Here is a 24,878-nt window from a genome sequence, read left to right as displayed (position 1 = left end):
CACGTTTGGCCCATCATAGACGGAAGTCGATTTTTAATTAACCACTGCAGTTAGTATCACAAATCACAACTAAATATAAACAAAGTGTCACTTCAACATTTGGAAAATCATCATTCATATTCTTCTTTTTAGCAGTTGGTACATTTGAAGTTCTTTGCTTATATTTGATGAGCTGATTTCCTCTTTAAATGAATTGAAGAATCTTACAAACTGTACCAGATGGACACATAAGTTTTCATCTAAATCATTGCTATAAATGTTGGTAAGTTGATAATAATGTTGGTAAGTGAGCTTCAATTTCATTGGGAGTTAAATTTTCCAATTTTCCCAAATGATGTAAAAATCCAAAATTGGAATGAATGGATTCATATGCAGAAAGCCTATGACTTAAAGAGGTAATGAAGTGACTGAAATTTTGGTTCTAAACTTCTCTGATCTTCTCATATCTTTCGAAATTGTCACGTCTTGACTGTATAATTTATTTAAGTGGTCTAAGTTCTGCTACTCCTGAATTAAGGTCAGTATGTATTTGGATCTTAAAGAATACGACTTGTGCTGTTTGTGCTCCCTAATATCCTCTCTGTTTCCAGTAAACACATTCGATTATAGGTACAAACCATTTGCAATGCTACGAGTTTTAAATTGTTGCTCATAGTCTTCCGAAATTTTGGATAGTGCTCCTTTAATCTGATTATGACCTTTAACTAGTACTTTTGCGGCATTTCCTCGATGACTATCTAGTAGTATTTGCTCTTTTAGAAACAATAATATTTTTGCCACGGTCTGCGTTGCTGTCGCTTACAGACGCAGCTTTTAAACATTCTGTTAAGTTGTATCCATATGTAGAGTAGAGGAAGTGAAAAATACAAGAAATTCTAAGAAATTATTCTAAGAAATTGATTGTTAATTGATTGGTATGAACTGAATAATATTTTGACTTCTTAATCCTTGAAACTATTTCATTTAATACGTTTTGACCCACCGGATGTACAATTTCCTCACATATAGTTGATGAAAAATAATTGACATGTCCGCTTCCAAGATTTGAATATTTATTAATATGGTGCTTCAAAAATTAATCATACTCAGCTAATGACAGGAGTATACCCAAATAATTTTCATTTTGTGATGAATTCGACAACTCATTTTCGCTGCGAAATGCTAAATCTTGTTCATAAATAAACTTTATAACATTAAAATTAGTCTTTGAGTTACCATTTTCCAATAATTCTTTATTTCTTCGGACTGTTTTGGTATTTCAGTATCAATACGCCCAATTCTTTCGTGTGCTTTAGTTTAGACATTTCGTGATCTACATATAAGCCTACTATCTGCATGTTTTCAATCACAAAATCCTCTGTGGCTAAAATGTGTACGAACACTACATAAGAATTTACAAACGAAGCAATACACTCACCCGGTGGAAGGTGAAAAACATAACCATGAACAATGTATTATATTATCACTCCTACGCTCCTTCATTATATACTTGTCATACATTGTCGAGTTGCTGTCCCGTATCTCCTGTCAATATCTGTTTAAATGAACCTCTTATGTTTGGGGCTTTGTGGGGGCCCCCGAAATGTGGGCCTGCTACCCCTTAAATCCGGCCCTGCTTACTTATTTGTAGGAGTAAAACAAAATAAAAACAATTTTGTGGAAAGTACAAAATCCGACTCGTGGGGTGTGACTACTTTCAATCCAAACGTACTTGCAGAAACTAAACAGACGACTAAAAACTATGTGTCATCGGATAGATGAATATACAATAGAAAGCTATCTATCCGCTGTGGCCACTACATGCAAAATTTCCTTATGTTTTAGGCGCTTCAGCATTGTTGGGGTGTACCACACCCCACCTGTCGGATGCTGGGTTAAGAAGAACAAAAAAATACAGTTTCTTCAAATGAACTTTCTTATCCCATGCCTAGATTTTGTGTCACATTGGAACTACTAAAAATCGATTATCTATAACAAGAAATCGAACTTAACTAACTTGGCAACATTTAGCGCCTATGAGTATGTATAATAATTATTGTTTCTGATAGTATAATGTCATTGTCACTGTCGTAATGACGACGCACTGTTAAAAGTTCGCAGAACTTTCGAAAAACAAAAATATTGATGACGCATTAATGTTGCGTCTTAATTAATTTTTTTTACAATATTCAAAACATAATCTAGCAAATTGAAAAATTTATGTTAATATGTATACAGAAAATAGGTACCTATATCAAATAATAAACACATCTGAGTAAGTAAAAAATAGTTTTACAACTTCTACAAAAGAACCCTTAGGCTAAGGCTCCACGGGTGACAAATTTACGCTAGCAGTAGTCGTAAAACGAACTTAAGGTTCCGCGGAAGGGAATAGGAATAGCCGAACTGTACCGACTACAGGACATGTGCTACTGTTAGCGTAAATTTGTCGCCCGTGGAGCCTTAGCCTTAGGCTCATTTAAATAATCGGTTTTAGTCCCGGATCGAGAAAACGACACCAAAACCCGATAAGGCTAACAAAATATGGTCTATAAAAAACGTTATAAGAAAGTAAAATAGTTATTTACCCTAAAAAATTAGGTTACTTGGTTTTGGAAATAACGTAATAAATAAAACCAATTTTTTTGCAGGGATTAAGTATTTTATTGATAGAGAGTATTTGGTTTTCGACACAAATAAAAATAAAAAAAATAAAAGATTTACATTTTTTATCATATAAATAATTTAATAAGTTGTTGCTGTATCTGGACCTAAAAGAAAAAAAAAACAGTATATCAACAATATTTATATCAATTACTTTTTATTATAGTTTGTTTTTAAACCAAGAGGGATTCAAATTTACCGCGCTGTAATGCTTTTTTGTAATTGGTCCAACTTCAGGTAAGTTTACTCCACTGTTATAAAATTTTGACACTAATGACATTTTCTGTGTTGTTCCTTTAATTTTTAGATTTCTCGTCTACTTTTATATAAAAAGCAGTAGTTTTTAGAACTCTTTAGCGACGTATTCATATAATATTTATGGATTAACGTTGAGGACCGACATGATCAACCAAAAAAGAAGATGTATTTGGTGATATTTCTAGTGACTTTCTTGGGTGTGAGTCTGTCTTTTTAGTTTACTCCTCTTGATTAAAAAATAAACCATAGTAATAGTGACCGAGTATACAGGGTAGCGAAAAATGGCAATTTCTCGGAAATGGTAAATACGGAAACATGGTAATTTCTCGGAAACCGCTAGAACGAGTTTTATAGATTTTGGTGGGTGAGGATCTTCTAATTAGGCCGATATTATAGTGATAAATAAATTGTTGTCAAATCTTTCATTTTTCTGGAAATCTGAGGAACCTTCTTATTTCAAATGGAATACCCTGTATATGTTTGCGTTTTGAAGTCCCTAAGAAATACTGATTATATTTTATGTTACCTATATTATCTATACCTAAATGCCATAGTTTAGAAGTTACTGCTACATTTACTAAAAATTTTTTTTAACAAATTATTAAATCAATTTTTTCGGCCCGGATAGACATTCGAGTCCACGATTCTTTACCAGTGCGTCAATAATACCTGGCGAAATAAAACACAACATACTTTTTATCCAGCATCATTCTCTTTCACGCATGAAACTAATGACAAACCAGCTACCGCCAGGTATTCAGTAAAACACGTGTTATTTTTATGAACGCTCTAGACTCAGTACATTGAAAAGAGATAGGTACAAAAAATACGTTTGGGGATATTTTGAGATTTTGAGTACCACTTGTGAGGTTTCTTGTTTGTTTACTTTGTTGCTGTCAGTCTGTTGAATTTTGTCGAATTTTTGCATTTTGAAGTTTTTTATAGTACACAAACAGTTTTTTTCACAACTAATTTTGTATTGGAGTTATATTAACAACATTTGTTACATTTATTTTACAACATACAAAGCTAACCTCATGTTGTTTCCGTTAAAGTGAACAAAATGACAAAGAGAAAACATGTTATTGAATTTTTTTTATAAATTGTTTATTTATTTATTAATCAATGATATCAAAAGAATTTATTAAGCTACTTCAAATGTAGCTGTAATTATGCACCAAAATTTTAAAGCAGAACCTACATTTAACATTCAATTTATTTTTAACGTCAAATTTTACACTATATATTATAGCCCGTGATCAGAGTAGTAGCCACTTTCTGTTACTTGCTGTGTACTCTGGGCTAATTAGCAAAATTCATGGAAAAGTTATTTACCAGCAATTTTATTGCAGGAATCGAATTATAAGATCCTATATATTAATAATATAGGTATGCAAAGTCCGCAGATAGTGTGCTACTATTTTTATAAACAAAATAGCGCCGACAAATCGTATTTTTTTCAATTATTGCTCTATTACTCCGAAGATTTTAACTTTACAACAAAAACACCCAAATAAAAATTCACCGCAATTAAATTCTGCATAGACATAGGTTTTCCACGATTTGCTCTGACGAAAATTTTCCTCGGAAAATGCGGGTTTTCCTAACAAAAACTCTAATTTTCAAATAAAGTTTTCGGTAAGTAATTATTAATCAATAATTAAATAACTTAGTGACATCAAAGCTTTCTTGGTATAGATTGTAATTCCAGAAGCTGGTGAAAATTAAACGAATATTTTAGCAACAATTCAATTGTTAATCAACAATTTACGATCGCAATAATAACCAAAATAATCATGATACGCTGATCAAACTTATAAAATTATAAAGATGAGATGCTTATTTAATATTTTATCGACAAAATATAAATTTTTCTTTTTTTTTTGCATAATCTTTAAATTTTGAAAAAAAAATAGTTATAATACGCTGGTCTAATTAGTAAAGTACAAAGAAAGGTTATTTACCAGCAATTTTATTGCTGGAATCGAATTATAAGATCCTATGTATTATTAATATAGGTATGCAAAGTCCGCAGATAGTGTACTACTTTTCTTATAAACAAAATGGCGCCGACAAATCGTATTTTTTTCAATTATTGCTCTATAACTCCGAAGATTTTAACTTTACACCAAAAACACTCAAATAAAAATCCACCCCAATTTAATTCTACATAGAAGCGTGTTTTTTCCGATTTGCTCCGACGAAAATTTTCCTCGGAAAATGTGGGTTTTTTCAACAAAATCTCGAATTTTCAAATAAATTTTTTGGGCCAGCAATTATATATCAATAATTATATAGCTTGGTGAAATAAAAGCTTTCTTGGTGTAGATTATAAATTCAGAAGCCGGTGAAAATGAAACGAATATTTTAGCAACAATTCAATTGTTAATTAACAATTTACAGTCGCAATAACAACCAAAATAATCATGAGACATTGATCAAACTTAGAAAGATTATAAAGGTGTGATGCCTATTTAATATTTTGTTGACAAAATATAAATTTTTCATTTTTTTGCATAATCTTTAAATATTTAAAAAAAAATGTGATAAAAAAATTAACATTTCTCAGAAATTGTTTATTATATTCTAATTTTATAAAATACTTAAAATGCGTATTTCATAGGTCTTGAAAATTAATGCTTTAAAAAATTTTTCCAACCATTTGCAAAAAAGTTATGAAACAGCAAAGTAAATATACGATTTCTCCGTTATTTATAATTTGTTTTAATTGTTTCAAAGCTTAAAAGTGAGTCGTCTATGGTACAATCTAATTACTCACAAAGTATGTAAAAAATTAGTGCAATGGTTATATTTTAATCAAAGATTAAAAATACTTTTTTTTGTAATTTATAGCGCAAAAGTAGGGCTGATACAGAGTCGGAGCTAAAATGTTCACTCGAAGCGACAGACACGCAGCATATATTATTTATAAAAGTGTACGTCTCGCGCGGCCGGTCGTCGCTCCGAGTGAAAATTTTAGCTACATTACTGTATTATTCTACTTTCGCGCGTGTAAATTGCAAAAAAATATATTTATAATCTTTAATTAAAATAGAACCATTAAAGCGATAATCGATATTTTTTTGTAAATAATTAGCTTGTATTTTAAACTTACTTATATGCTTTGAAAGAATTAAAAAAAATTATAAACACCCTAGTAATCGTATGTTTATTTTGCTGTTTCATAACTTTTTTGCAAATGGTTGCAAAAAAGTTTTAAAGCATTCATTTTCAAGAAATTTGAAATGCGCATTTTAGCTATTTTTTAAAATTACAATATAATAAAAACTTTCTGAGAAACGTTAATTTGTTTATAACTATTTTTTTTTAACATTTAAAGATTATGCAAAAAACAGAAAATTTATATTTTGTCAACAAAATGTTAAATAGGCATCTCATCTTTATAAGATTTCAAAGTTTGATCGGTGTATCATAATTATTTTGGTTATTATTGCGACCGTAAATTATTAATTAACAATTGAATTGTTGCTAAAATATTCGTTTAATTTTTATCAGCTTCGGGAACTATGATCTAAACCAAGAAGGCTTTTAAGTCACCAAATTATTTAATTATTGGTAAATAATTACTTATTTAAAACTTTATTGTAAAATTAAAGATTTTGTAAAGAAAACCCGCATTTTCCGAGGAAAATTTTCATCGGAGCAGATCGTGAAAAACACGACTCTATGCAGAATTTAATCACGGTGAATTTTTATTTGAGTGTTTTTGTTGTAAAATTAAAATCTTCGGAGTTATAGAGCAATAATTGAAAAAAAACACAATTTTCGGGCGCCATTTTGTTTATAAAAAAAGTAGCACATTATGTGAGGACTTTGCATACCTATATTATTAATATATAGGAGCTTATAATTCGATTCCAGCAATAAAATTGCTGGTAAATAACTTTCCCAAAAATGGCCTATTCTCCGATAATCAGCCCAGACTAGTGGCGTTTAGTAAATTTCCGACTTCTTTCGTAAATGATGACGCAGGGCTAAAGAACCCTGGACTCAACGTAACTCGGAAACGATTGACTTTAGCGAAAAATTACAAAAGACCGTTTTATTCCCAATGATCCAAAGAACCTAAAATGATGTCTATTCGGGACGAAGAAATTGATTTTTATACTTTGTTTAATTTTTTTTAATAAATGTAGCAACTCCGAAATTGTGATATTTAGGTATAGCGAAAATAACAGGAGAAATAATCAGTATTTCTTAAGGACGTCAAAACGCAAAAAATATAAAGGGTGTTCCATTTGAAATAATACGGCTCATGAGATTTCCAGAAAAAGGTAATATTTTAGAACAATGTAATTAACACTATAATATCGGCCGCATTAGAAGACCCTTACCCACCAAAATAAGAAAATAAAAATCGTTCTAGCGGTTCCCGAGATATTACCGTATTTCCTTACTTTTTCGCTACCCTGTATCTATATATGCTTATATTATATAATATATTATTATATCTTGTATTATATATTCTTATATCTGTGTGTATTCTTTTTATTGCGTAATTAAATGCCTATAAAGGTAAGAAACAAAACGATTTATATGTAGAAAAATAGTTAAAAACCTTTATACTACATGTTGGAACAATTAGTGATTAGGTCAATATACAATTTAGTTAAATAATTCGAAAATTCTATCAATTCTATCAGTCTTTAAGTCAAGTGAAGAAAACTAGATTTAGGGAATTTTCTCGGCGTTATCGTGACATCTTTTTAGCTAAATAAGGAAAGACAGGAAAAACTGCCGTTGTCAAACATAAAAGTTTCAGAATATCAAAGGAATTTAATGCCAACTAACAAGTCCAGAAACAGCCCTTAAACTCCACGAAGCATCACGTTACCTTTTCTATGTGGTAACAAATACTGCCCATTACCATGCCAAACCACCTAAAAAGATGTATACTGAATATACTGAATATACAGATGTATACTGATTGGAAACAATACTTCAACTGAGGGACAAAGAAAATACATAAATTAATTCTTTGACAAGGTTGTCAAAACCAAACTTTCAATATAATGGGTTACCACGACGACAATATTGGTTTTCACGACGACGATCCAAAACCATTGTAATTGTCTACTGATTTGACTTTTAAATATTATGTCAAAAATTTTTCAAAATACAATTATTGCGTTAATTTCATTAAAACATGAACACAATAAGATAAATTTGAAATAAATTAGTAAATAATATCTAAATATTAGTTTATTGCTTGTATTATAGTATATTATATTGCCATATTAGAAGATATTCTACTTTCCAGCACTCCGTGCGGAAAAATTTACTTCCCCGCACGCCGTGCGGGAAAGTGCAACTTTCGGAAACTAAATGCGTGCGGGAAATTGGCTGTTTTAGCACGACCGTAGAAAAAATCCATTTTTAAAAAAATTTATGTACAGGGTCGTTTGTTTGGGACATCTTAAAGAATATTTGCGTGGTAAATATAAAACAAATATACAGTGTGGTTAACAAGTTGTAAGTTGCATTTCCATTTTTTTCTACTTAGAACTCTCGCAATTCACATAATTTCAGAATTCAAATTTAAAATTTTACCACAAAATCATTTTGCCAAAAATTCAAAATATACTACTAAATTTAGTTTCCCATCCTCTTTTCAAGTGCAAAATCCAAGTTATGTTGTTTTGGGTCGGAATATTTTTCTAATATATTTTAATCCGGACCTGGATTTTTTACAATTGTAAATAAATTAATTTATTGTACACCTTAAAGAATATTTGCGTGCCAAATATAAAATGAATATACAGCGTGGATAACAAGTAATCAGGCAGTATCTTGATTATTAATGAAGTCAGACACATTAAGTATGGTATTTTTGAGATCACCTAAGTGTCCCCTTCCTACAGTTAACGTATGTTACTTTTCCAATTAAACACCCTGTATGCATATGCATAGAGTACTTACCAGGAGTGGTTACGACGTATGCTGAAATAAAACAATATTTTATTAGTTATTATTATCTAATACTTGCGAAATTATTAAATCGAAGAAAAAAATAAATACATGGTCGTATCAAGAAAGGAACGACAGCGAATAAGACAAAACGTTACTACATAAACGATCCATACTTTGAGGTAGTCAAAGGATTCAATTACCTAGCAACAACAATAATTGTTATTTACAGTAAAAACAATAATTACCAGTGACAACATACGAGAACGGGATGTTCAAGTACGAATACTGGCGAGGAATAAATCTTTACTGTTCAACATGTAATGAGATCGAAGCTTCTCTCAAGACTTGCCAAAATCCAAATGTACAAAACCATAAAACAGTGACATACGGAAGTTAAACATGGACGTTGGGAAAGAAAGAATTCAATAAACTTTTAGCATGATAATTCAAAATTCTGTGATATATGGTTCTTGCAGGGACAGTGTGACAAATGAATGGAGAAGCAGATACAACAATGAATTAGTGACTCTTTTCGGACAGGGAAACATCGTGAGATATATAAAATCCCATAAACTAAGATGGGCAGGCCACGTGGTAAGGAGTTACGAGGTCAAACTGATTAGCAATGTGTATTGGGAAAAACAAGAGGGTAGAAGACCGACAGGGCGGCCTAGAAAAAGGTGGAAACATGCAGTCAGAGAAGACATGGAGAAGATGGAAATGAGACCATAGGAAATAGTAGCACAGGACCGGAACCAATGGAAGACAATAGTAAAAGCGGCAAAGACTTATAGACTAGGAGCCGGAATAGGTGAAATTTGCTAATCATTTTAGGCACTATAAGACCCTATAACTTAAATAGTAGAACCTAATAGAAAACGAATGACTACTGTGCCACAGTATATAGAGGTTCCACAGTAAAACCACTCATCTGTCGGCGCTTTGATCTCAAGAAGTAATACCGGCAGTACGCAATTGGTAATTCACCAGTGGTGGATGCGGGTTTTCCCTGTTAAAATCCGTACGTTTATATGCGACTAACAATGCGAGAGTGGGACAAAAGCGACTAAGAACATTGCGCGGTCGCCATGCGCGACTAGTGATTTTACTTCCAATTTTTCGGAGAGTGGTTCTACTGTCCCTCTTTATACTGTGACTGTGCCGTCACTTTTTAGTGGCACATGCGTTGATAGTGGCGCATCAAACTTTCCACTTATGGACGGGATAAATAAATTAAAAAGTACCCTCAGTTACTCCCAGAATTAAATTTTTTTTATTTTTTAAGTTCTATGTCATTAAACAATTAGGCTCAGCGTAATTTTATTCCGCCACCCCCTTCCCCCTACCCCGCCCATAAAAAAATCATTTTTCGTTTTTATTTTTTTAGGTGGGATACAATCAATTGTAAAATTTCAAAAAATTTATAGACATAGTTGAGGATTTTCCAAATCATGTCTATTCTTTATAGATCAGTAGGTTGAGCATACATAGCCTTAAATCATTTAAAACATTTTTTTTATTTTTGAAAAAAGCGTGTAACTTTTTTTGGAGGTGATGGAGGACTATTTTTTTTTTCTATTCTGTGCATTTTATCAAACACTATGTTTTTAAAACAAAGTAAGTTATCAATCGAAGTAGCACAAAAAACGACAATAAATATCGTCTCCATACCACCAGATTGACAACAGGTGGAATACTTTCTTTGGTTATGTTTCTTCGATTATGTCTACTTTCTTACTATGTTTTTAATTTTTTTAGATTTTTCCGTGAAGTTCGCCCCCTTGAAAAATCCAAAAAACTGTTTTTTGGAGGGTTTTGGGGGATTTTACGTAGTTTATTGACTTAAAAATTGATCAAATCAATGTTTTTGTATACGTTACATATACATTAAAGTAACTGAGTCCTTTGTAACATTTATAAATGGGAGAAACACGTCCAACCCCCCAAAAACCCCATAAAAAACAGTTTTTACCTTACGGAAAATTTGAAAAAAATTTAAAACATAGTGTTTGATAAAACACACATAATATAAAAAAGAGTCCTCCAGCCACCTCCAAAAAAAGATACACGTTTAAAAAAAATATTTTAAAATTTTTTTGAGGTTATGTATACTAAAAATAAATTACTCATAAAATGAGCAAACTTCAATAAAATGAGAAAGGTACTTTGTGCAAGAGAACTGAAATTAGGCTTGAGAGTTAGGCTGGCAAGGTGTTATATTTTCTCGACTCTGCTGTACGGGATAGAAGCATGGACACTTAACGCATCGACTATTAAAAAGTTGGAAGCATTTGAACTGTGAGTGTATAGAAGAATCCTGAAGATATCATGGACCGAGCATATAACAAACAGCGAGGTCATGAGAAGAGTCAACAAAAGACTGGAGGTATTGGAAACCATCAAGACACGAAAGTTGCAGTACCTGGGGCATGTTATGCGTAATGAGAGATACAACATACTTCAGTTGATTATACAGGGGAAAATCCAGAGCAAGAGAAGTGTAGGAAGGAGACGAATCTCGTGGTTGCGTAACTTGAGGGAATGGTACGGATGCACATCAACCGAACTATTCAGAGCAGCAGCATCTAAGATCAGAATAGCCATGATGATTGCCAACCTCCGTCGCGGAGATGGCACGTGACGAAGAAGATACTCAACCTACTGATCTATAAAAAATAGACATGATTTGTAAAATCCTCAACTATGTCTATGAATTTTTAGAAATTTTAAAATTGATTGCATCCCTCCTAAAAAAAATAAAAACGAAAAATGAATTTTTTGATGGTGGGTGAAGGGGGAAGAGGTGGCGGGATAAAATTACGCTGAGCCTAATTGTTTTATCACATAGAACTTAAAAAAGTCAAAAAAATTAAATTCTGGGAGTGAGGGAGGGTACCTTTAAATTTATTTTTCCCTTCCATAAGTGAAAAGTTTGATGCGACACTGTCGACGCATGTGCCACTAAAAAGTGACGGAACAATGTTCATACGTTTTCTTTTAGGTTCTACTATTTAAGTTGTAGTGTCTTATTGTGCCTAAAGTGATTAGCAAATTTCACCTATAGCGGCTGTTAGTCTATTAAGAAGAGTTTTAAAAGCAAAAGATGATGAATTAAATCTTGCAGAGTCGTAGACGTCCAGTTAGAAGTTAGAGGAAACAAAAATTAAAAGTACGTTGTCAAAGGAAATGTAACGTTGTGTTATTGATAACGTGTAAAAAGTGTCGCAAATAACTATTAAGATTAGTATACGAAGTAATCTTATATATTAAATTTAATATTAAATTTCGAATTACAAGTAAAGCAACACAAAGGACACCGCACACATCGTATAGAATATGTAATGTCACTCAAATACAAAATTTACATGAGTAGATTCGTCTCGAATTTACAATCATGTCATATCATTGCGTTATTCTGAATTTTGATTAACATCGGCGTAAATTGATATAAATAAATATAAAATCAAATGGGTACGTATATGAAAAGAGAGAGAAAAGAGTGTAACGTTACAAACGTCACATCGTTGCTATTTTATTTTTAAATAATTTTTTTACTTTATTTCCTTTAATATTTCACTAGTAATAATCTCCTATTTGTTTTACCTGTTTTCATAGTTAAAATCTCGTTGGCGCTCTTTTTTGTTATCCTCTATCCACTATATATATCTTTTCATCTAACATCTAAGTCATCCTACTGAACGTACTTCATATTTCCTTACTCTCTAGATATCTGTATTTCATTACGGAACATGCTTACCCATCTTTCTCTACTTAGTCGTCATTTCAAATGTCGTTTTCAATGACTGTGACAATTCTCAAAATGGTGGTGGAAAATTAATTTCGCTATAAAAGCCAATTACAGGTTGATAATAGCTATTTATTTCCAAATCAAATCTTCTCTTGGGGTAAGTTTTTATTTTAGGCCTGTAATAATTTTTTATAGTCATTTTTTCTTATACCCAACCTCCCATCTTTTAAAAGCATGTGTTCTGATATCTCTTTTATGTTCTGATATTAATATGCGTTTAGTAATCAAATTTTAACTAGTAATAATCAACCTTGATTCCATTTAATTTACCCATTGCCATCTGCTACTTTTTGAATACCTACTTTTTGGCAAGGTGTTTTTTCTTTCTTCTTGATGTCAAACTTATACACGTTTGATATTCTAGTTTTTGGATAAAAATCACTTTCTCCCTTCGGGAGCCACCAGTTTTCATCACCGGTGATGCAACTTTAAAGGCAAGACGACAAGATGCATCGAACAGACAGCAGCACCCGACATCTCAGTTGCAGCGACCTAGGGCCACAACATCTGCCCAGGTCTACAAGTCTACAGCTGTACCATCCGATATCAAGAAGATCTACCATCAAATACCACAAGCCATACATAAGTATAATCTAAAAGTTGTTAGTTTTTGGCAAGCATTTGAATATATTTGAAGGGTCCGGTCGTAAAACATGTTAAGTAACATTGCCTAAGATTTAAATGTTTTTGCATAAAAAATTTGTGAAGTAACCATATTACAGATTTCAATTTTCAAAATTTCAAAATTTGACTCATAGATGTCACTACCTCACATGGTCAAAATCTGTTAATTGTCTAATATTATGTTTTTTGCATGTAAAACCTGTGAACTGCAGTGAGCATGCTATAAGTGTACTTAACAAGTTGCCTGTTTTATTTTATTTTATGCTTAAAAATGTCGAAAAATAGTGATGTTTCTTCTGCAGAAGAGCCCTTTGAGGGCTCAGATTCGGATCCAAACTATAGTGACGAAGAAAGTTGAATCGAAAGTTCCGATTTAAACAAGTAAGTTTTTAGGTTAAGATTCTAACACTGCATGTAAAATATGTTAAGTGATGGCAGATACCACGTGTTACTTGCTATTAGTGATATTTATTTATTATATTAGTAAAATCTGTTAAGTGATATGATGCATATAACATGTTTTACTTGCAGAAATAGCTAGTAATATTACTTAGTACTTGACATTATGTAACATACTAAATTTTTATTTTTTTTAGAATATTAATGTAAAGAAGGGAAGAAAACGAAAGAGACAGATAAACAGACAAAATAAAATCCACAAGGAAAAGAAAAGGTTTTCCTGTAGTTGGCTGTATACCATCAATCACAAAATTGGAAAGAAATCCTTTGTAAAAGGTATAAAAATTTTTTTATTAAAAATCCCTTAAAAGGGCTACATCACAACAAAACGTTTTCGATTTTTATAAAAAATCATCATCAGTGTTCGATCTAAAAATAAGTATAACCGATTTAATGAATATAAAGTTATTATTTAAATTTTGACAAAGGTTAGAGCAAGTTGGTTATACTTACAAACTGGATGCTAGCTGAGCCACAAAAGAAAAATATCTGGGTAAAAACCCTTTACATATAATATAGATGCCTTAAAAGTGCATACTTCGATAAAAAGGCCTGTGATGGTCACATGGCAAACAGGATCATGCCCTAAGGTAAGGTATACAGGTATCCCAACACGTGGGATCCAAATTGAGTTGATCACATTTCAATGCCTTAATTGCAACTGATTGCAAAATGATTGATGTTTCTGAAAGGTGTCAAAAGACAGATAGACAACGTGACGTGGAATTTACCCTGTATTACGACAGCCAACTAATTGTTAGTAAAATATTTAATGAAAATTTACATAGTAATAACAAACATCAACAAAGTTATGGCTATAATTACATTTAAGTAAGTACCTTGAATATGTAAGATGAACGTGAAGTAAGAAATGATTTTTATAATGAGAAATAGCCAGAATCTATGCAGCCATCTATACATGTTCCTATTCTAATTGAAGTAAGTTCAACTGTGCTGTGGAAAATTTGATTTCTATGAATTAAAAGGAGTGTTTGGTTAAATTGTACCAATGGCAGAGTAAATTAGAGAGTCTGTAGTAAATGGAAGTCTGATATTAAAGTAGTGTTGAAATTAAGATAAGTTGTATGAGTCACAGGAGGAAACTGATATGATATAATGATATGTGAATTAATTGGTAAAGGTACCTGAGTATTGATATTGGAAGTGAAGAAGAATATCAATTGAACTAATAACCTGGCAAAAGTATGAGGTCCTTTTATGTAACATAAACATCTAGGACTAAACATGTTTATGAAATAGGGATTTTTTTCCTATTTTTTATTCTTTATACCAAGTTATTGTGTTGAATTGAAAAGGTTTAATACTGGATGGATGTATGAAGGTGTATTGGAAAACAAGCAATATGTGTAAAATTAGAAGGTAGTGAATAATTTGTGATTTGAGATCAGAATTGTTTACTGTAATGAGGTGTGATGAAAAAGGCTGGGCGCCCCAGAAACCAGACCCCACATCTATGGATAAGAGAGTGGAAGAATTAGTATAAAAACCTTTTATAAATATTTTTCTGAAGTTTAGTTGGACCTATAACGAAAACCTGATCAAATGGCGATAAGTTATGAAATTGGGTGGAAAAGCACAATAGTGTTAGAGTTGTGACTGGTCGATTTAGTAAAAACTGTGGAAAAAGTTAAAGTAGATTATTTTGGAAGACTAGTAGAAGTTAAGGGATAATGAGTTGATGTTAGAAATGTCATCTGTTAGATAAGTAAATATGGAGGAAAGGTTAATATAAATGAAAAAAGAGTTTGGAAACAGCAAAGAAGTTTTGAAATTTAGGTTAAGAAAAAAGTTGACGATGTAAGGGATTGAAGTCACGATTGAAAGACACATGGCGGTTAACACAGTTAGGGCTACTTTGCTTTTCTCTAATTATTTCCAAGTCCTCGTATAGGTCCAGTCTTAAGAAATTCTTTTGAGGTATGTTGTGTATTAGAGAAACATTTTCCGGAATGATAAGAGTATGACTGTTTTGTTTTAAATGTTGAGAAAAGGTGGAAGTGTTCTCTCTTTTTGTGTGTTCAAGGGAACGAGATGCTAGTGACCTACAAGTTCTTCCTATGTACGTAGCATCACAGTCAGAGCATTGAAGTTTATAAACCCCACTACGATTCATGTAGTTGATAGGGTCTTTGGAGTTGGAAAGACATTGTCCTAAATTATTGGAAACTTTAAAAGAGATGTGTATGTTATCAACTGATCTCTTGATAATATTACTGATATCACCGGAAAGGCTCTCTTGATGGAAAGGTAATGAAGCATAAATGGGTCTGGTGGTCAGATCTCTGGGAAACGCAGCCTCCCTCAGAACCCTCAGTTGTCTCTTATGAAGGAGTTTGGTTATAAGGTTTGGTTCGTAACCGTTATTGAAAGCAATTTGTTTGATAGTGTTGAGTTCTTTAGTGTAGTTAGATTGAGATAGGGGGATGGTTTCTAGACGGTGTATGTAACTGTGGAAGGCAGAGTATTTATGTGACATTGGATGGTTTGAAGACAAGGGTATGGCATGATCAGTCTGTGTTGGTTTCCTATAAATACTAAAATCGAAGTGGTCATTCAATCTGGTGATGGTGAGGTCGAGAAAGTTAATTGAATTGGATGATTCAAGTTCCATAGTGAACTTAATGTTGGGGTTGATTTGATTAATTTTAGAAAGCAATAGCTCAGCTGATGTGGAGGGTCCTGTTAAGAAAACTAGACAATTATCTACGTATCGAAACCAGTGTAGAATTTCAGGATTTTTCATAATCTGTGTGGATTCTAAATGATCCATAAATATATCAGCTAAGAGAGGAGATAGACAACTACCCATAGCTAGGCCATCAGGTTGCCTGTAATATGTATTATTAAATACAAAGAAATCTTGAGATAAGCAAAATTGTAATAATTGGATGATTGAATTGGTAGTAGACATAGTAATGGAGCCGGCTCTAAGAAGAGAATGTACCAGATTAATAGTTTCTTGTTTGGGGACCGAAGTAAAAAGGTTGCTGACATCGAATGAAAGCATAGTAATGTTGGGATGAAGATTAATTTGTTGAAGTTTATTGACTAGATGATTGGTGTTTTTGACTGAGAAACGAGGGGAACAACAAACGAGGGGGGGACTTATCAACACTATGACGAATTTTTCCCCTCGTTTCTCAGTCAAAAACACCAATCATCTAGTCAATAAACTTCAACAAATTAATCTTCATCCCAACATTACTATGCTTTCATTCGATGTCAGCAACCTTTTTACTTCGGTCCGCAAACAAGAAACTATTAATCTGGTACATTCTCTTCTTAGAGCCGGCTCCATTACTATGTCTACTACCAATTCAATCATCCAATTATTACAATTTTGCTTATCTCAAGATTTCTTTGTATTTAATAATACATATTACAGGCAACCTGATGGCCTAGCTATGGGTAGTAGTCTATCTCCTCTCTTAGCTGATATATTTATGGATCATTTAGAATCCACACAGATTATGAAAAATCCTGAAATTCTACACTGGTTTCGATACGTAGATAATTGTCTAGTTTTCTTAACAGGACCCTCCACATCAGCTGAGCTATTGCTTTCTAAAATTAATCAAATCAACCCCAACATTAAATTCACTATGGAACTTGAATCATCCAATTCAATTAACTTTCTCGACCTCACCATCACCAGATTGAATGACCACTTCGATTTTAGTATTTATAGGAAACCAACACAGACTGATCATGCCATACCCTTGTCTTCAAACCATCCAATGTCACATAAATACTCTGCCTTCCACAGTTACATACACCGTCTAGAAACCATCCCCCTATCTCAATCTAACTACACTAAAGAACTCAACACTATCAAACAAATTGCTTTCAATAACGGTTACGAACCAAACCTTATAACCAAACTCCTTCATAAGAGACAACTGAGGGTTCTGAGGGAGGCTGCGTTTCCCAGAGATCTGACCACCAGACCCATTTATGCTTCATTACCTTTCCATCAAGAGAGCCTTTCCGGTGATATCAGTAATATTATCAAGAGATCAGTTGATAACATACACATCTCTTTTAAAGTTTCCAATAATTTAGGACAATGTCTTTCCAACTCCAAAGACCCTATCAACTACATGAATCGTAGTGGGGTTTATAAACTTCAATGCTCTGACTGTGATGCTACGTACATAGGAAGAACTTGTAGGTCACTAGCATCTCGTTCCCTTGAACACACAAAAAGAGAGAACACTTCCACCTTTTCTCAACATTTAAAACAAAACAGTCATACTCTTAACATTCCGGAAAATGTTTCTCTAATACACAACATACCTCAAAAGAATTTCTTAAGACTGGACCTATACGAGGACTTGGAAATAATTAGAGAAAAGCAAAGTAGCCCTAACTGTGTTAACCGCCATGTGTCTTTCAATCGTGACTTCAATCCCTTACATCGTCAACTTTTTTCTTAACCTAAATTTCAAAACTTCTTTGCTGTTTCCAAACTCTTTTTTCATTTATATTAACCTTTCCTCCATATTTACTTATCTAACAGATGACATTTCTAACATCAACTCATTATCCCTTAACTTCTACTAGTCTTCCAAAATAATCTACTTTAACTTTTTCCACAGTTTTTACTAAATCGACCAGTCACAACTCTAACACTATTGTTCTTTTCCACCCAATTTCATAACTTATCGCCATTTGATCAGGTTTTCGTTATAGGTCCAACTAAACTTCAGAAAAATATTTATAAAAGGTTTTTATACTAATTCTTCCACTCTCTTATCCATAGATGTGGGGTCTGGTTTCTGGGGCGCCCAGCCTTTTTCATCACACCTCATTATAGTAAACAATTCTGATATCAAATCACAAATTATTCACTACCTTCTAATTTTACACATATTGCTTGTTTTCCAATACACCTTCATACATCCATCCAGTATTAAACCTTTTCAATTCAACACAATAACTTGGTATAAAGAATAAAAAATAGGAAAAAAATCCCTATTTCATAAACATGTTTAGTCCTAGATGTTTATGTTACATAAAAGGACCTCATACTTTTGCCAGGTTATTAGTTCAATTGATATTCTTCTTCACTTCCAATATCAATACTCAGGTACCTTTACCAATTAATTCACATATCATTATATCATATCAGATTCCTCCTGTGACTCATACAACTTATCTTAATTTCAACACTACTTTAATATCAGACTTCCATTTACTACAGACTCTCTAATTTACTCTGCCATTGGTACAATTTAACCAAACACTCCTTTTAATTCATAGAAATCAAATTTTCCACAGCACAGTTGAACTTACTTCAATTAGAATAGGAACATGTATAGATGGCTGCATAGATTCTGGCTATTTCTCATTATAAAAATCATTTCTTACTTCACGTTCATCTTACATATTCAAGGTACTTACTTAAATGTAATTATAGCCATAACTTTGTTGATGTTTGTTATTACTATGTAAATTTTCATTAAATATTTTACTAACAATTAGTTGGCTGTCGTAATACAGGGTAAATTCCACGTCACGTTGTCTATCTGTCTTTTGACACCTTTCAGAAACATCAATCATTTTGCAATCAGTTGCCATTAAGTCATTGAAATGTGATCAACTCAATTTGGATCCCACGTGTTGGGATACCTGTATACCTTACCTTAGGGCATTATCCTGTTTGCCATGTGACCATCACAGGCCTTTTTATCGAAGTATGCACTTTTAAGGCATCTATATTATATGTAAAGGGTTTTTACCCAGATATTTTTCTTTTGTGGCTCAGCTAGCATCCAGTTTGTAAGTATAACCAACTTGCTCTAACCTTTGTCAAAATTTAAATAATAACTTTATATTCATTAAATCGGTTATACTTATTTTTAGATCGAACACTGATGATGATTTTTTATAAAAATCGAAAACGTTTTGTTGTGATGTAGCCCTTTTAAGGGATTTTTAATAAAAAAAATTTTATACCTTTTACAAAGGATTTCTTTCCAATTTTAGACAAAATAAAACAAAACTATTAAAATATTCTGGTGAGAAATATAAAAAATACAGAGGAAGTGGTGGTGAAGTAAGCAAGAAAGCTGTTGGGCCTCCATGTACATGTAAAAGAAAATGTTTTGAGATAATATCAGCAGATGAGCGCTCCAAAATATTTTCTAAGTTCTGGCAGCTCTCAAGCTATGATACACAAAATACTTATCTATTCGGATGTATGCGTAGAAACAATATAAAACGAAAAACCAGAAAAAGGGATACGAGGAGGACTTTTACTTTTGACTACTCTATTCAATCAAACAACAAAAGTTTAAAAATTTGCAAAAATGCATTTATTTCTTTGCATGGAATCGGTAGAGGTCGAGTGGAATATATTGTGAGTAAGTTTAAGAAGGGTGTTATTGTTCCTGAAAAAGACCACAGAGGTAGACACGGAAACCAAAAAAGAAAGTATTTGCAAAACGACATTGACGCAGTTCATCGTTTCATAGACTCTTTACCTCGATATGAAAGCCATTACAGCCGACCTGATAACACGGATAAAGAGTATATGAGCCTTGATTACAATATTGAAATATTATATGAAAAGTACATAGAAAGTCGTCAAGCACAAAAACTTGAATTTGTTTCTTCAGACAAGTTCAGAAGAACTTTTACAGAGGACTATAATATTTCTTTTAAAACTCCTAAATCTGACACTTATGCAAAGTGCGATGAGTTTCAAATTAATATAAACCATTCTAAAGAAATTGGTGATAATGAACAACTTAAGGAACTAGAAAATTCTAAAGAGTTACACTTAAGAAAAGCAAAAGCTGCAAGAGACGTTCTTGAAAAAGCAGTGGAAGAGTCTAAGGAAAATGACGTACATGTGATAACGTTTGATCTGCAACAAGCTCTTCCTACACCTAAATTAACCACCGGTCCATGTTTTTACAAAAAAAACTTTGATGTTATAATTTTAGTGTCCATTGCTGCAACAAGCCAGAAGATGGCTACTTTTTCCTTTGGGACGAATCCATTGCTAAACGACGATCCGATGAAATTGCTAGTTGCTTAAAGAAATATTTGACACACTTTATGCTGTATCTGATAATTGCTGTGGTCAAAACAAGAATTGGACTATCGTAGGATTTTGGCTACAACTCCTGGCATCTAAAAGGTTTAAAAAAATAATTCACGTTTTTCCACAAGTAGGGCACACTATGCTACCTAGTGATAGGGATTTTGCATTAGTAGAAAAATTCGCAAAAACTAAGAATGCCGTGTACTCTCCTAGTGAATGGGAAGAAGTTCTGAAAGGAGCCAGAAAGAAAAGGCCATTTATTGTAACGCCTCTTAAGCGAGAAGATTTTTTAAATTTTTCTGAATTAAGAGAAAATTTCAGCAAATCGAATTTTGGAATAAGCAACTCCGTGAATCTGGAGTTTAATATTAATAATCCTTATGTCATGCTTCCTTATGACACATACAATGGAATTCCACAATCCATTAGTCTTAAAAGAAAAAGGGGTAGAGCTTGTCTCTCACTGGAAGAAGATTTTAATACAAACTTGACTCAAAAGTATCCAGAAGCGTTGTCCATAGAAGAGTCAAAACTAGGCCATGTGATGTCGTGCCTCCAATGGATTCCACCAGTACATCATTATTTCTACTATTCACTGAAATCCCAAGATTTAACAGTTTAAAATTATTTTTTATGTTCATTTGTTGTTTAAATTCTGTTCATCTCTTGTTTTCTTATGAAGTTTGCTCAAATAAAGTTATCACCTAAACAATTTTATGCTAACTTGACCAAGTGATTAATAACCTGTTAAGTGTCTTTATAGTTTCTTAACAGATTTTTATTTCCTTAACTAAGACGCATAAAAAACTTGTTAAGTAGCATTTTTTTCTAAATTTCTTGTTAAAATTTGAAAAAAAAAATTAATTTGATAAAAAACAATGTCTTTTTATTTTAATATGAGAGCATTATATTTCTAAAATAGTTTATTTGACGGCTGATTTCAAACAAAATTATTTTGTTAGTTTTTAGATTCAAAATGTGATAAATCAGTTTTTTTATTTTGTCACTTAACAAGTTTTACGACCGGACCCTTAATTTGTTAATGCATTTAACAAGTTATATTTTTATTATATCTTTATTGAACAATAAACATGATTGGTTAAAGTATTGTTTTGTTTGCTTCCATTCTGAATTTTCATAGTTCATATTATTAAGATTAGGACAAGGCGAACACACACCTTGAGAGACTGAGCTAAATTAGGGTGAACGATAACTATCTTGGTTGATTGAAGTATTATTTTCGAATGGTATTTCAATTAGCTGGGGTAGTCTATCGTTTTTGCTTCAAGAGGTTTTGTGAAAAGGCACTTCATAACTCTTTCTGCAAGTATTAAGGCATATTAAGGTATCATAGATAATAAATGACAATGTAAGTCTAGTGACGCACCGCAAAATAAGGGTCAGCTTTACCCTCGGTTAAGCTGTTTTCAATAGCGATAATATATTTAGGAATAATAGTATTTATAAATAGATCAGTTTTATGGACTTCCTAAAATGTGATTTCAATATCTTCAAATACAATTTACGCCGATATTTACATTTCAGAGTAGGCGCATTGATGTGAAATGATTGCAATTTCTTATTTTTTAGTAAGGAGACATTTAGAACTTACAGCAATCGACGTTTGCGGGCCAATCACATGTTTTTAGTAAATTACTCCATAACTGTCCAGCAGGACATGTCATTAGAATTGGCTGTCCGTTTGAGCATTCGTAATATTTGGAGCAGTCAAAAATATATGGGAAATAAGTATTATCTTCTTTACATATAATTTCTGGTGTCGTGTAGTATGGTCCAGGTCCTTCCGTAGGTGCATCGGTAGGTACATCAGTAGGTGCTTCTGTAGGTGCTTTAGTAGGTGCTTCAGTAGATACAGTAGATGCTCCTGTAGGATTCGTTAAAATAATTGAATTTTAATAACTACGAGGAAAATTTTAGTTAAAGGACTTGTAACAAATTGTATTAATATTCCACAGTATATTAGATACAAAATACTAAACGTTTATTAAAAATTATATAAATCGCAGAAAGTTATTTTCCAGTGCATATATAGTTATTTTCCTAACAAGTGCAGAAAGTCATTCTTTTCCGCACGCGACCGCAGTTTGCCGAACGACGCGAAGCGGGAGTTCGGCAAGCAGTCGAGTGCGGAAAAGAGACTTTCTGCAAGAGTTAGGAACAATATTTTTTTAAGAGTCTTTAAAAAATTACCAAATCTCAATCAATTAATTTAATTAATATGAAAATACATACACAAATGAATTCTTTGACAAGGTTGTCAAAACCAAACTTTCAATATAATTAGCATGACGACGATCTTGGTTTCCATGACGATGATTCAAAACGACTGTTATTGTCGATTTGACTTTCGAATATTATGTCAAAATAATTTTATTTCATCGAATTGTCGCGTTAATTTCATTAAAACAGGAACACAATAAGATATATTTGAAATAAATTAGTAAATAATATCTAAATATTAGTTTATTGCATGTATTATAATTACTTTAAGGCCATATTAACATATCTAAATTAACACGCGTGCGGAAAAGTAAAAACCGCGTGCGGAAAAGTAACACGCGTGCGGAAAAGTAACACGCGTGCGGAAAAGTGAAACTTTCTAAACTAAAATGCGTACGCGAAAGTAGACATTTTTGCACGCTCGTAGAAAAAAATTATTACAACTGCTCGACGTGGGGTAAGCATTTGGTAAAGTATGGTATAAAGGACTTAAATATAAATTAGGCAAGATTTTGACAAGCAAATATACATATTATACGTGTCGGTAGGTATCATACCTTTCAAATATAGTTTTAGGTTTAATCATGAAGAGGCATACTAGGAGTTAAAGAAAATTAACGCAGGTGTAAATCAAGGTAGTCTGATATATACAATAAAAAAACCCAGTTTTGTTAATGTAAATAATGCTCAAATACCATATGCGGATACCGCAAAATATTTAGATATTACACTAGACGCTAACCTACGCTGGAGGGTTCATGTTAAAAAGAAAAAAAATCAGGTTAATATGAAGTATAAAAATAGGTTGTGGCTATTGGGAAGACAGTCACTCTGTCAATCTACAACAAAATATCAGCAAAATAAATATTTGGTATTAACGGATTCGGAAATCTATATGGACATATGTCATCCAGCTGTGGGGTTGTGCTAATAAGAGTAATTTAGACCTAATCCAGCGATTCCAAATAAAGCGCTCTCTCTTGTAGTGCCTATCCGTTTCGGACGTTGGCGACCATCATGGCAATCTGTACTTTGCACACTGCTGCTCTGAAAAGATTTGTAGTGGTGGTGTTGAACCAAGTACGTAGATTTTTCAGCCACGAAATCCTTCGCCTTCCTGGTCCTCCTTTCCCTCTACTTTTCCCTGTAAGACCAGTTGCAGCAGTCCATATCTTTCACTGTTCCTCATGATGTGACCGAGGTATTCGATTTTGGCTGTTTTTATTCTGATTAACAGCTCTTTTTCTTTTTGCATTCTCAGCAAATCACCCTCATTAGCAATGTGGTCGGTATAAGATATCTTCAGGATTCGACGATAAAGCCACATCTCAAAAGCCTCAATTTTCTTGCAGGTGGCGTCTGTGAGAGTCCACGACTCAACTCCGTACAACAGTATAGGAAAGATATAACATCGTAGTAATCTGACTTTTATGGGTATCGACAAATCATGACATTTGAACAACTTTGACATTTTTTGAAACGCAGATCTTGCTTTCCCTATCCTACATTTGATTTCTATAGAATGGTCCCAATTTTCATTGAAGTTCGTACCAAGGTAGGTATATGTTTTTACTCTTTCTATTTGTTGACCATTCACACTGATTCGTCCAAATTGCTGTTTGTTCTTAGAGATAATCATAAATTTTGTTTTCTTAGTATTTAGTGAAAGTCCGTATCTCCGACTGACCTCCGCGATTCTGTTCATTAACTCCTGCAGGGCTTCAGAACTGTCAGCGAATACCACAGTGTCATCTGCGTATCTTATGTTATTGATACATTCTCCGTTAATTCGAATTCCGGCCTCAACATCATCCACTGCTTCTTGAAAGATTTCCTCAGAGT

General features: G+C 32.7%; 1 protein-coding gene across 3 annotated transcripts in view; it reads right to left on the bottom strand.

The window, feature by feature from the left end:
• Positions 1-2,619: 2,619 nt before the first annotated feature.
• Positions 2,620-24,878, bottom strand: part of LOC114337944 (probable chitinase 10) — an 83,223-nt gene continuing 60,964 nt past the window's right edge. For all 3 annotated transcript variants that reach the window (XM_050649137.1, XM_050649138.1, XM_050649136.1), the window contains 3 exons: positions 22,408-22,680; positions 8,842-8,862; positions 2,620-2,750 (listed from right to left, as the gene is read on the bottom strand). In XM_050649137.1, coding sequence (XP_050505094.1) covers positions 2,725-2,750; positions 8,842-8,862; positions 22,408-22,680 — 320 coding nt within the window. In that variant the 3' untranslated portion in view covers positions 2,620-2,724. The remainder of the gene's footprint in view (positions 2,751-8,841; positions 8,863-22,407; positions 22,681-24,878) is intronic.

The sequence above is a fragment of the Diabrotica virgifera genome, chromosome 4 (assembly GCF_917563875.1).
Source record: "Diabrotica virgifera virgifera chromosome 4, PGI_DIABVI_V3a".
Lineage (NCBI taxonomy): Eukaryota > Metazoa > Arthropoda > Insecta > Coleoptera > Chrysomelidae > Diabrotica > Diabrotica virgifera.
Note: the sequence above shows the minus strand (reverse complement) of the source record. Positions and strands in the feature narration are given on the sequence as shown.